General features: G+C 53.0%; 1 protein-coding gene across 3 annotated transcripts in view; it reads left to right on the top strand.

The window, feature by feature from the left end:
* The window catches only part of URE (urease), a 186188-nt gene that overhangs the window by 112784 nt on the left and 58917 nt on the right, over window positions 1–14487 (top strand). For all 3 annotated transcript variants that reach the window (XM_087668540.1, XM_087668541.1, XM_087668542.1), the window contains 2 exons: window positions 1191–1328; window positions 1445–1536. In XM_087668540.1, the coding sequence (XP_087524666.1) occupies window positions 1191–1328; window positions 1445–1536 (230 nt within the window). The remainder of the gene's footprint in view (window positions 1–1190; window positions 1329–1444; window positions 1537–14487) is intronic.

Genomic DNA, 14487 nt, shown 5'->3' with positions numbered 1-14487 from the left:
GACTACCCAGAGTACACGGATATGCATGGGAGTTGATGTACAAGAGTTGCCCGAGACATCATAGCACGACCCGAGGGTTAGGAGGCGTGGTGATGTTGATCAGACAGGAGATACAGGAGAGTGCACATCATGGCATGAGATCCCGATGCACGACACATGTGGATCACAGTGGAGATGTCCTGTGGCTGGATGCTATATATTGCCCTCTGCTAGTTTCCCCCATCGGGATCGAGATATGCTACTGGGAGCCACAGCAGGAAGGAGAGGGAGATGGAGGAGAGTCCCCTTTTACAGACCCATCCAATGAGATTGTACACTACTGCAATCTGTACACTACTCCAATCTAGGGGGAGATTCTCCTAGTTGAGGATTTTAATGCAAGGGCACACAGCAGATAGTGCGACACATATGATTTTAAGGATGTAGGGAAGCTATAGGTGATGGATGTAGAGGAATCACACACTACGGCCAGTACCTACTAGAGCCAGGTCCAGACACCATCTTGTTATTTACAACAGGATGAAGAAGTGGCCTGGATCCAAAGCACTAACTTGCTTCCATGATTTGCTTCCAACCCACATGCTCTAGCACTGTAGACTATGTACTAGGTTCCATCGAGACAACAAAACTAGTCAGATCCTTCATCATCCCCCCTTGCCCGATCGGAGGAGATCATACCTACTTGTCCCTCACCATATCCTCCTCCCCACACATACAAATGCCAGCCATTGTCCATACCTAGTCCACCACTTTCTATTTTAGGCATGAGCTAGCTGACATATACAACCATCATATATGATGGGCTCACACAGTTTGAGCATAATGCCCCCTTAGGGACACTCACCTCCCAACTCACCTCCATCCTCCACTCCGCTACTCTCCAGAGCTTCCCACACTCCACACACACTAGCAGACCCACCAACCGACCTGGGACCATGCCTCAACACGGGTGGAACATATACTTGAAGGGGAACAGACTATGTCAAATATTTCCCAAACACCATCAGTGACGAGTCCTGCTTTTGGATTTCAAAAGAGCTATACTTTTTTCTCTAATATCGGTTCTGAAATATTGAATGTTGTATACAAGGCTATTTTAATAAGAAAATATGCAGGACAGTAACACTGTTAACACCTTTCAAAACATTTTAGCCCACCAAACATCAGTAAATCAATGATGGGTTATTTAGGGAAACTCATCGGACCCTGAAGGCCTAGAAGAAATCATAAAGGCAGGGGCAATTGGGCTAAAGCTTCATGAAGATTGGGGTACCACCCCTGCTGCAATTAGGAATTGCCTAGATGTGGCAGACAGGTTTGATGTGCAGGTAATCATTTCAAGTTTTACAAATCTTTTGTTCAAACATTTTACCATGTGGGGATAAGTAAAGACTTTCACATGTATATCTTACTATGCTTGTATCGTCTATTTGGCTTGCTGCAGGTGAATATTCACACAGACACATTAAATGAGTCAGGATGTGTTGAGCATACAATTGCAGCTTTTGGTGGGCGCACTATTCACACATATCACAGGTCTTTCAGCTAAATTAATCAACTGGGTTACATCGTATAAGTTGAATGTTGCTGATAAATCAGGTGCAAAATTTTTGAGTGCTCTATATAGGACAGGAAACTGACTTTTGTCTTGGATATGCAAAAGACAAATGATCTAGAATAACAATAGATAGTGAGGCTCTGGACTGTAAATGGAAGGACTGAACATGCAGAACTAAAGATAAGGCTTGCAGCCTTGGTTCTACTCTTATGAAAGCCTTGACAAATTTCTTATTGTAACTGAAATTTTGCAGAATATTTTCAAAAAAATTCTTCACAATAGCTTCTTGCTGCAAGTTTCATACCTGCTACCTGTTTCCAGAGATCTTTTGTGTTTCCACGAATTCCTCTCCTGTTTTCAGAGAAGCTTCTCAAACAGTCTCTTCTGCTGCAAGTCTCTTACCTTGTAGTATGCGCTACCCTTTTTTCCAGAGTTTATGAATGTATGCTGCAATGAGAAATTCACCCACACTGAATCCAATTCCTGAGCCACATTAGTGCATAGAGTTGGCTCTAGCTCCATTTTACTTGTCCCTTGGTTTCTCACACTAGCCTAACATTGAGTGGATCTACAACCTGAATTTTACGTTATGGTCCAGTAAATTATCTCAACCAGCACTTCAAAAGAGTTCAAAGCTCCAGGCAGCACTAGTTTTTTTTTTGCAAGTAAATTGTGGCTGATTATATTACTCAAAAAATTGATTACAACAGAGTGCTCATGCTCAACAGACTAGCTGGAGCTGATGCAAAGTCACCAATACATCATGTATACAAGCATCTCAGGGCAGTCTAGGGGCAAGAAGCCATGGGGGGGGCTGCCTGCCTGCATCACAAAGAACAGACCCTGGCCGCCCCAAGTACGCATGAAGTGACCACGGAGCTCCTGACGAGCCCTGGACTCGCCCTGCACCTAATCCCATCGGCCGCAGAGGGAGTAGATGATGCAGGTCCAGAGCTCTGCTAAGGTCGCATGTGCTGAAAGTCTCTCTCCGCCGAAAGCCTCTTGGCACCGCGCCTTCCATATATACCATCCAGGATGACTCCCTATGATCTCCCATACTTCCGAGCGGTCTACTGTGGGCTCCGGTACCTGGCGGATGGGTAGAGCCTCCAGACCGACCACTGCGCACGACCCTGCCTCCATCATGAATATCGTGTCCTGCATCCCGGCCTCATACAAAAGCTGACGGCCCTGGCTGAATGCCTGCCAACAGAAAGCTCCCCATGAGATACACCTAAGGCTGGGTACTATACGTCAAAGGATACGGCATGCTCCTCTCCACACAAGTTGCGCCTCCTCACATGACCAAAGGCAGTGCTTTGGGGTTTCCAAAGGCTGCTGGGTGCAGCGCTTACAGCCTCCCTCCTTCTTCATCTGGGCAAGCCAACTTCCCACCACCAAACCTCCATGTGCCACCAGCCATAAGAAGTATGACACCCTCCTCGGCCTCTAGCTATCCCATAGGCGGCGCCAGAAGATCCGTCGGAAGGGCTCTGTCATGTTGTGCTCTGCCCAGTGCCTGCTGCGTGATGGCGCCCAGTCTATATCCTCCTGCATCAGTACATGTCTGCCAATCCTGGCAGTGTACTCTAGGAACCTGGGTGGCTTTTTGGCGACTGCAGAGGCCGGCCATAGCCACTCTCCTGGATCCCACTCCAGCTTATCAAGTGGTCTGCCCTCCCAGATCCAAAGGCGCCACTTCCTGAGCTCCTTCTAGAAAACATAGGAGTCGAGTCGCCATGTCTTCCCCTGAAGACCCACCACCCGAATCCTCCTCCATGAGAGGTGGAAATCCCCTCATCTTGCTGCCCTCTGTCAAGGGCCAGACGTCCCCCCTCCTGAACGGCGAAGAAAGTCCCCTGCGGGGCGCCACCCACTCTACCTGCCACTTGAAGGGGGATGCCTGCTAGTGAAAACCTAGCTGCCTATACCTCCCAAGGCTCTATCGGCTCTCGTATCGGGGGAGCAAACTACTCCGGAGGTATTGTTGCATCTATCTCTCTTCTCCTCAACTCCACTCCTCTCTGGTAGTCTGATACTCGCTGCAACACCTCTGATACTCGCTGCAACACCTCCCACCCAGCCCACTGTATGTGGGGGCGCTCACCTATCTGTGCCCCTTCCCGATCTTTGACATGGAGGTTCCAGATCACCGGTTGACAGTCTATTTCCTCCTGGCAACGTGGGGGGCTCTAGATTAGGGCCTTACAGAGGCCCTACCACACGTGGAGTAGGCTGCGAAGGAAAGGTGATCTGGGGGGGGTGATCTGGGCTGACGTGAAGATCCATCTCAGGGATGGCCTCCACTCACCGCTAAGCCTCGGTTTGCAATCCTGAAGGCCCTCTTGCAGTAAGACCTTCCAGGTCTGCCTGCCTGGTGCGAGACTGCGAACAACTAGCTTTCCCAAGAGGGCCATACTCTGATACTCTGGGTCTATGATCCCAAGCCCTCCCTCTGACCTATGTCGTATGATGGTCGCCTACGCCACCTTGGCCTTGGAATCCTTGGAGCCATCAAACCCAGACCAAAGGAAATTCCGCACCAGGCGGCGAAGCTGCACTATGCACGATGAGGAGAAGCACCAACACGAGGCAATGTACCAGGCCGTCGCTAGGAGGACCTGGTTAACAACCAGGGCTCGACCGGCTAGTGAGAGGCGAACCGTGCTCCAGTAGGTCAGTTTCCTCCGAATAGAATCAAGGACAAGAAGAAACTGCTGGGCAGGAGTGATGTCGAGTCCCACCTGGAACCCTAGGTATCGGACGGTTTGCCCTCTGCTCATCACCCATCTAAATCCCAGGTGGATGACCCACTCCGTGCTGGAGTCCGTGTTTGTGAGGAAACCAACCGACTTTCGCCAGTTGATTTTCGCTCCTGCTGCAACACAGAACACGTCAAGAGCCAGCCTCATTCTCTCAAGCATCAACTCATCGTCCTCTATGTAGAGGCCTGTATCATCTGCGTACTCTGAGTCTAACAACTCAGTCTTCTCTCTCACTGGAAGTCGGAGGCCGCGTAATCCGCTCATACGTGACGTGAGGAAGTAAGACATCGCCTCTGCGAAGAGTAGGAACAGGTATGGGGCCAGGGGGCAGCCCTGTTGAACCAATCTCTCCAGCCGAAACTCCTCCCCTCGCCTTCTGCCTATGAGAACCCTGCTGGTGGCCGATCTGTACAGGCCGGAGACCCCACCAATCCAAGCGTGGGCCCTCTAGGAAATCCCAGTCCACCCTGTCATAAGCTTTCTCGAAATCCAACAGTAGTATTGCAAATCTCTGCCCACTGTGCTGAGTCCACTCTATCACCTCAAAGAAGGTAAATACATTGTCTAGGATGCTCCTATCCTGGACGAAGCCTGTCTTTGTGTCATGAATGATATCCTGAAGCACGGGGCGTAATCGCCTACCAATCATCTTTGCCAGTGCCTTATAGGCCATTGACAATAAGGTGATCGGTCTCCACTGGGAGAGCTCGAACTAATCTCCCCCTTTGGGGAGAAGACTGATAAGGCCTGCCGAGAGACTCCTTGGCATCTATCCTGAGGTGAAGATCTTCTGGAAAGCCCTCAGTAGGAGGTCCTTCACCACTTCCTAGTAGGTAATGAAGAAGGCCTTAGAGAGGCCATCCTCCCCCGGGCATTTCTGCCCATCTTGTGTATGGAAAGCCTCCTCTAGTTTCTTCTCTGTGAAGGGGGCCAGGAGGGAGTGTCCCATCTCCTCTGTGACGAGGGACGGGATGTGATCCCATACCTCTTGTCTACATCTTTGTCCTCTAGCTGAAACTGTCTCCTGCTGGAAAAGATGCATGTAATAGTCGGTGGCAATCTCCATCACCTCATCTGGGCTAGAACGGGTGCTCCCATATTGATCCCAAAGGCTGCGAATCTGCTCTCCCGCGGTGCGAGGCTGGTGCACTTGGAAGAACTCCCTGCACATTGTGTCCCCCTTCCGCGCCCAAAAGGCTGCTGAGGTCCGGAAAGAGAACTCCGAGCGCTTGTCCTCTAGGCCCGCAATGGCTGCATGCACGCGCACCTCGTGTGCATGGAGGGTGGGATCCCCTGGTGCCTCCTGCAATAATCTCTACGTGGCTGCAAGGTCCCGCCTGAGTGGTCTCTCTTTCTCCCAACACTGCTGCCTGGCCTGTATGGCTGCCTCTTGGCAGATTCTGCTTGACTCGGCTAGGACCTCTGCAACCTCCTCTGCTATCCGGTATCTCCTGTCCCACTCTCTGGTCCAAATCTGCTCTATCTGTCTCGTCACCTCCTCCCTCCTGTAGATCGAGTTTGGGATCCGATAAGATTGTGTATCTAGGGCGGATGCTGGGGGTTCAAGTGTCAGGAGAACCGGGCAATAATCGGATAATGTGGTGCCTGCCAACTGCTCAATCTAGCCTCCACGAGAGCCTCCCCACTCTCCGACATAAAACTTGTCCAATAGCTCCAGCAAGACTCCACTTAGCCGCCTGTATCCCGAGGAGAAGTCCAACGACCTCTCCCTCCTGTGGAAGGCACGGTCTTTCCAAGCATCATGTGCTCCGACTACAAGCAAAAAGACCTCCCATGCCTCCTGCTCCTCCCCAGCCATGCCCTGGTAGTTTCTGCCTCTGCCCTACTGGTCCTCCAAAGCCTCCAGGTTGTTGGTCTCCTCCAACAATCCAGGAGTCCACCTCTGGGAGTCCAGCTGCAATCTCCGCCCAGAACTTGCTGCATGCCCTAACTTTCGTAGGGGCATAGACATTGAGGACTCCAATACACGAGTCCCCAATATCCAGTCTAATCCATAGAGCCCTTCCTGCCACTATCGTCTCGTGGTCTCCTACACAGGTGGTAAGACTCAGGCCAATAGAGGTGCATACGCCTCCACTCTTGCCGTGGGCACCTATGGCGTGCTCCCAGTAAATGTGCGAGCTGCCCGGAAGTACCTTCCCAACCCACTGAGCCTGGGTGAGGGTGAGCTTGTGCTCCTACAAAAGCAAGATGTCAATCTGTTCGGCAAGGGCAGGCTGCAACTCTTGCCGAACAATCAACTTCTTGGAATCCACTGTAGTGGAGACTGTTCACATTCCAGGATGCAAGATGTAAGCTCTTGGGAAACCTGTGATGACTGACCGAACAGGCATTTGTTCGGTGTGGATGCTGCAGATGAGGAGGAGAGACTGTGAGGCATGGAAGTGTGCTTTGCCATTGGTCTGGATGGTGAACTCCAGTCCGCCATGGTGGCCCTTGGCCGGACCATAGGGGTGATAGATGCTCCAGGTGGTACTATCAATGCATATATCAGCCATGCTGAAAATTGCGACTCTGTACACTGGTAGAAAACGGCCGCCTGTGCCGCGGGCCACTCGATCACGTCCCTTGGAGCTCTCCACTGTGGAGGGTCTCGAAAGATAATGCTCAAGTGTGGGACCTCGGCACCAGCCCACCAGTTAATGTCCATCATGCAACCTGGCCACTGTTGTGCAAATAGTGCTAATCCTTCATCTCCCATCCAATGGGAGATGTGATCCGCCACCCGACTCTTCAACTCCTCCTCAATCTATGTAGTCGTCCACTCCCCTGAGTAAGAGGATTGAAGAAAAAAGGCGTAGTTTGGTCCATCCGGTGGTGCTAGTAGATGGATCTTGCCCCTCCTAAACTTACGAACCACGAAGATCCCCACCTCTAGAGGTAGTGGAAACTCTCCGCGCTCCGCAACTCGCAGGTAGGACCATGGGCCACTGCGGAAGAACTCTTGTGGCAACAGTTGTGCGTGTCTCGGGAAAGTGTGGCAAGTGGTAGGGATGGATGAGCTGGTGGCTGTGTGGGAGGGGGAAGACTGCTGGTGCATGGAGGAGGTAGGTGTATGTGGCTCATCACCTCCTGTGGGAGGAGGGGGGGTGGGTCTGGGGGGGCTCACCTGACTTGGGTGCGGATCAGGGGGGGTGCTCGGTAGGGGGGGTGATGGGGGGGGGGGGGGTGGAGATGATGGTGGATGGGGGGGGGGGGAGGGGGTGGTCGCCCTGGCAAGGGGGGGCTATGGGCCAAGGTCAGTTGGGGGGGGGGAGGGGGGGGCATGGGATGTGGGAGGCGTGGGTGAGGGGCCTGTGGAAACTCAGGCGAGGCAGTCTGTGGCGCGGATGGAGAATGTGGGGGGCTGCGGTCCTGTCGGGCGGGACGGACAGGGGGGGGGGGCTGTGGAGTGCTCTGCCGAGAGGGGGTTGCTCGCCCGCCAACACCCTGCTGATAAGGCTGGGCCTGAGGAGCTAACTGCGCCTCCCCTTGCCGTCTCACTCTCTGTCGTCTCTGGACCCGTGTGAAACCGTCAGCGTCCACTTGCGGACCTGTGGACGGAGCCGCCTTGGCTCCGAAACACGTACAAACTGCTGTGTGATGCCCAAAGTCGTGGCACCGTAGGCACTGCCCTGGTTGCCCAGTCACAATGACCTGTTGCCTAAAGGAGTGCCCGCCTGCCTCAATCTCTAGGAACTGTGGGATATTCTTGAGCTCTCTCACTACCACCCGTACCTTTGGGACTCCTGATGCTGTCACTGCATCAGTGAAAGACGCGGGAAGGACGGTGTCGTCCAAAGTCTTCCACCAATTGGCGATACTCAATCTCCAGGCCGGGGAAAAGAAGGGTGACCAGGTGCCAATGAAACCTGTTGCGGAGTGCAAACGCCTCCACAGTAAAGCCACTGTACCAAGGGACCATGTATATGATCCCCTTCGTGGACGCATATGGTGAACTGGTGAGTAGCTCACGAGCTGCGTCTGCCGAGTTGAGCAGATCCCTTGGCCTAATAGGACCGCCTCCACGATCTGCGCTGTGCCGATGCGCAACGTGGAGTGAAGCCAGTCCCCAAGCTGGGCCCTGGCTAGGGAATGTCCTACTACCTGACCATAAATCGTTGTTTCCATTAGCTCCAGCTCCTTAGCTCGGACGGCTAAGAGCTGCTACTCAGAGAGGACTACGCGCAAGGTGTTTGACTGGGGGGACACTCGCTGAGTGCGCCGGCGTCTGACCATAGGTTCCCATTGTGCGTCCCTTCTGGAAGAACCTACCTATCATGCTGTTGTGCTACTGGAGGGGGAGTTGCTGCAGGGGGAGGGAGCAACTGGAGGGAGGTGGGTGTCGATGGCGAGGGGGGGGGTGGAGATTTTTGTTTTCGATGGTGGTGGTGTGACAGTCTGACAAAGGGCTAGGCCTCCAGGCGGGGAGGTGGAGGGAGAAAAAGATAGGTGGGGGCGGGGCGTTGGCCAGGGGAGAAAAAACGGGGCTGGGATGGGCGGGACAGGTGCAAAGGGGGGGGGGGTAAGGTGGGCGCAGGCGGAGGGGTTAGGGCGGGCGCTGGTGGCGCGGAAGACTCAGGCAGTGGCGTAGGGAGCTGGCGATGGGGCCCTGGCGAAGGCGAGGGGGATGGGGCGCAGGCTATGATGAGGGGGGATGGCGATGGTCCTGGCGATGGCGAGGGGGGATGGCGTTGGCGAGGGGGGATGGCGTTGGCGATGGCACTGATCACGGGACGTGACGATCAGATGGGGCAGGGGGGGGATAGCTTGCGCGACGTGACGAGGTTGAGACTATTGGCAGCACTAGTTAGATTGTTGACATTTCCAGTTCCAATTCAATATTCTGAACCTGGTTCCATCATTACATTATGTTCCAATAAATTACCTTGACCAACTCATCACAATGGATGTTAAATGTCACCATCCAATTTTGCACTAAGTTTCCATTTAGCCTGATTTGTTTTTTTAAAAAATTGCAAATAAAGTGTGGCTAATTATATTACTTCAGAAAAAACCTGAATGCAAAAAAGTGCTTATGCTCAACAGACTAGCTGGAGCTGATGCACAGTCACAGATATATCAGATATACAAGCCTCTCAGGGCGGTCTAGGGGGGATGGGGGCAAGAAGCCATGGAGGGGGGTGTATCCCCAGCTGGGGCTGCTTGTCTGCATCACGAAAAACAGGTCCTAGCCACCCTAAGTGTGCATGAAATGACAATGGAGCTCCTGATAAGCCCTGGACTCGCCCTGCACCTGGTCCCATTGGCTGCGGAGGGAGTGGATGATGGAGGTCCAAAGCTCTGCTAAGGTTGCCTATATTGAAAGTCTTTCTTCGCCAAAAGTCTCTTGACATCGCGCCTTCTAGATATGCCATCTAGTAAGACTCCCTAGGATCTCCCATACCTCAGAGCGGTTTGTTGTGGGCTTCAGTATCTGGCGGATGGATAGAGCTTCCAAACCAACCATTATGCACGACCCTGCCTCAATAATGAATATCGTGTCCTGTATCCCGGCCTCATACAAAAGGTGACGGCCGTGACTGCCTGCCTGCCAATAGAAAGCTCCCCATGAGATACATCCCAGGTTGGGTGCTATACGGCGAATGATATGTCATGCTCCTCTCCACACGAGTTGCGCCGCCTCACACGACCAAAGGCAGTGCTTTCGGGTTTCCAGAGACTGCTGTGTGCAGTGCTTACAACCTTCCTCCTGCATCTAGGCAAGCCCACTTTCCACCGCCAAGCCTCCATGTGCCACTAGCCATAAGAAATACGATATCCTCCTTGACCTCCAGCTATCCCATAGGCGGCGCCAAAAGATCTGTTGGAAAGGCTCCGTGATGTTGTGCTCCACCTAGTGTCTGCTACGTGACGGAGCCCAATCCATGTCCTGTTGCATCGGTATGTGTCTGCTAATCGTGGCAGTGTGCTCCAGGAACCTCAGTGGCTTCTTAGCAACCGCAATGGCCAGCCATAGCCACTCTCCCGGATCCCACTCCAGCTCATCAAGTGGCCTGCCCTCCTAGATCCAAAGGCGCCACTCCTTGAGCTCCTTCCAGAGGAGATAAGGGTCCAACCGCCATGTCTTCCCTTGAAGGCTAATCACCCAGATCCTCCTTCATGAAAGGACAACTATCCCCTCATCTTGTTGCCCTCTGTCAAGGGCCAGACACCCCCCCTCTTGCACGGTGAAGAAAGTCTTAGGTGGAGCACCGCCCACTCTACTTGCCACTTGTAGGGGGATACTTGCTGGTGAGAATCTAGCGGCCCATACCTCCCCAGGCTCTATCAGCTCTCGTATCGGGGGAGCAAGCCACTCGTGAGGTATTATTGCGTCAATCTCCCTTCTCCTCAACTGGACTCCTCTATGGTAACCTGATGCCCGCTGCAACATCTCCTTGTCCACCAACCTGTACACCTCCCGCCATGTCCTGATGGTGCGAGCCGGGTTGGCCTCCCAACCAGCCCACTAGATGTGGGGGCGCTCGCCGATGTGTATCCCCTCCTGATCTCTGTCCTGGGGGTTCCAAATCACTGGCTGATGGTCTATCTCCTCTTGGCAACTTGGGGGGCTTTGAACTAGGGCCTTAGGGTGAAGTAAGCTACATAGGAAGGGGGATCTGGGGGGCGTGATCTGGGCCATCGTGAAGATCCATCTCAAGGATGGTCTCCAATCCCCGCTAAGCCTCGGTCTGCACTCCTAGAGATCCTCTTGCAGTAGGACCTTCTAGGTCTGCCCTCCAAGTGTGAGACCGCGGACTACAAGCTTGCCCAAAAGGGCCATAGTCTGATACTCTGGGTCAATGATCCCAAGCCCTCCCCCTCTGACCGGTGCCGCATGATGGTCGCCCATGCCACTTTGGCCCGAGAGTCCCTGGAATTGTCCAACCCGGCCTAGAGGAAATTCCACACTTGGCGGCGAAGCTGAGCAGCACAGGATGAGGAGAAGCACCAACATGAGGCGATGTACCAAGCCGTCGCTAGGAGGACCTGGTTGACCACTAGGGCTCGGCCCACTAGGGAGAGGCGAGCAGTACTCCAATAGGCCAGCTTCCTTCGAATAGAGTCGAGGACTAGGAGAAACTGCTGGGCGGGGTGATGTCTAGTCCCACCTGGAACCCTAGGTAGCAGACGGTGGTTTGCCCTTTGCACACCCATCTAAATCCCAAGTGGACACCCCACTTCGTACTAGAGTCTGGGTTTGTAAGGAAACGAGTTGGCTTCTGCCAGTTGATTTTCGCATCTGCTGCAATACAGAACACCTCGAGAGCTAGTCTCAGTCTCTCCAGCATCAACTCATCGTCCTCTATGTGAAGTGTTGTATCATCTGCATACTTTGAGTCTAACAGCTCTGTCTCCTCTCTCACTGGAAGTTGCAGGCCACGTAACCCACTCACACGTGATCTGAAGAAGTGAGACATCGCCTCTGCAAAGAGTAGAAACTAATACGGGGCCAATGGGCAGCCTTGCCATACTGATCTCTCCAGCCGAAACTCCTCCCCTCTCCTGCCACCTATGAGAACCCTACTGGTAGCTGATTTGTAGAGTGCAGAGACCCCATGGATCCATGCTTGGGGGAAGCCCAACCTCTCCATGGTGCCCTCCAAGAAGTCCTAGTCTACCCTATCATAGGCTTTCTCAAAATCTAGGAGTAGTACAGCCAATCCCTGACCACTGTGCTAGGCCCACTCTGTCACCTCAAAGAAGATAAAGACATTGTCTAGGATGCTCCTATCCTAGACAAATCCTGTCTAGGTCCTCCTATGTGAAGGCGCCCAATCTAGGTCCTCTTGCATCAGTACATGTCTACCAATGGTGATTGTTTACTCCAAGAATCCAAGTGGCTTCTTGGCGACCACAGTGGCCGGTGATAGCCACTCTCCAGGGTTCCACTCTAGCTCATCAAGTGGCTTGCTTTCCCATATCCAAAGGCACCTCGCTCGAAACTCCAATCCCGTAGGGGGCACCGGCCACTCTACTTGCCACATGTAAGGGGATACCTGCCGGTGAGAATCTAGCAGCCCACACCTCACCAAGCTCCACCGGCTCTCGAATCAGAGGGCCTAGCCACTCCTGAGGGATCGTTGAGTCAATCTCCCTCCTCCTCACCTCAACTCCGCTGACAACCTAATTCTCACTGCAACACCTCGTGATCCACCATCCTGTATACCTCCCACTATGTCCTGATAGTATGACCACGGCTAGCCTCCCAGCCAGCCCATTGGATATGGGGGCGCTCGCCAATCTGTATCCCGTTCCGATCTCTGACTTGGGGATTCCAGAACACCGACTGGCGGTCTCTCTCCTTCTGGCATCTTGCGGGCCTCTGAACTAGGGCCTTGCGAAGGCCCTGCCACACTCTTCTGTAGGTTGACAATGATCCCAAGGCTTTGGAACTCTAGGTCAATGATCCCAAGCCCTCCGTCAGACCGATGCAGGATGACAATCGCCCATGCAATCCCTGGGACCGTCTGAGCCGGCCCAGAGAAAATTCTGCACCAGGCGGTGAAGCTGAACCACACAGGATGAGGAGAAGCACCAACAAGAGACGATGTACCAATCCGTTGCTGGGAGGACTTGGTTGACCACTAGGGCTCGGCATGCTAAGGAAAGGCAGACAATGCTCCAATATGTCAGCTTATGTCTAATAGAGTTGAGAATTTGAAGAAATTGTTGGGCAGGAGTGATGTCGAGTCCCACCTGGTACCCCATATTTCGGACGGTCTCACCCATCTGAACCCCAAGTGGACACCCCACTCCGTGCTAGAGTCCGGATCTATAAGAAAACCGGTTAACCAAATTTCGCCAATTGATTTTTGCTCTAGTTGTAGTGCAAAATATCTCCAGAGCTAGTCTCCATAAGCTCATCATCCTCTACATAAAGAGCGGTATCATTTGCATACTCTGAATCCAGCAGCTGAGTCTCCTCCCTCACTGGAAGTCGAAGGCCACGTAGCCCACTAACACGTGAGCGGAGAAAGTAGGACATGGCCTCTGCAAAGAGTAAGAACAAATACGGGGCAAGAGAGCACGCCTTGCTGGATAGATCTCTCTAGCTGAAACTCCTCCTCCCTCCTACCACCTATGAGAACCCTACTAGTGGCCGATCGGTAAAGTGCAGAAACCCCACTAATGCATCCCCCAACCTCGCCATTGTGCCCTCTAAGAAGTCCCAGCCAACCCTATCATAGGCCTTCTCGAAATCTAGGAGTACAACCAATCCCTGACCTTGCTGAGCCCACTCCGTCGCCTCGAAGAAAGTGAAGACATTGTGTAGGATGCTCCTATCCTGGACAAAACCCATCTGGGTGTCATGAATTATGTCTAGAAGCACGGGGCTGAGTCGACTACTGATAATCTTGGCCAGTGCCTTATAGGCCACTTATAACAAGGTGCTCAGTCTCCACTGGGAGAGCTCCAACCGATCTCCCCCTTTGGGGAGGAGATTGACAAGACCTGCCGATTAACTCCCTGGCATCCGTCCTAAGCTGAAAATCTCCTAAAAGGCCAGTAGTAGGGGGTCCTTCACCACCTCCCAATAGGTAGTGAAGAAGGTCGTAGAAAGACCATCTTCACCCAGGCATTTCTGCCCATCGTGTGCATGGAAGGCCTTAGCTAACTCGTTTGTGAAGGGGTCTAGGAGGGAGCGTCCCATCTCCTGTGTGACAAGGGACGGAATGCAATCCCAGACCTATTGTCTACAATGCTGTACTCTGGTTGAGATTGCCTCTCCTATTGAAAAAGTTGTCTGTAGAAGTCATTTGCCATCTCCATCACCTCATTTGGGCTAGAGCGAATCTTCCCGTACTGATCACGGAGGCTGTGAATCTAATCTCGTGAGTTGTGAGGCTGATGCACCTGAAAAAACTCCCTACACATCATGACCCCCTTCTGCACCGAAAAGGTTGCTGAGGTATGGAAGGAGAACTCAAAGTGCTTGTCCTCAACATCGGCGAGGGCTGCCTTTGCGCACACCTCCTATGTGTAGAGAGTGGGATCCCCTGGTGCCTCCTGGAGTAGTCTCTGAGTGGCTGCTAGGTCTCACCGGAGTGCTCTCTCCTCCTCCCAACTCTGTTGCCTGGCATATAGGGTTGTCTCTTGGCAGATCCTGCTTGACTTGGCTAAGACCTTTGCAACCTCCTTTGTGATGTAGTCCCCCCT

This window comes from Lygodium microphyllum, chromosome 26, assembly GCF_053477565.2.
Source record: "Lygodium microphyllum isolate KBCC chromosome 26, Lygodium_microphyllum_v1.1.10, whole genome shotgun sequence".
Lineage (NCBI taxonomy): Eukaryota > Viridiplantae > Streptophyta > Polypodiopsida > Schizaeales > Lygodiaceae > Lygodium > Lygodium microphyllum.
Note: the sequence above shows the minus strand (reverse complement) of the source record. Positions and strands in the feature narration are given on the sequence as shown.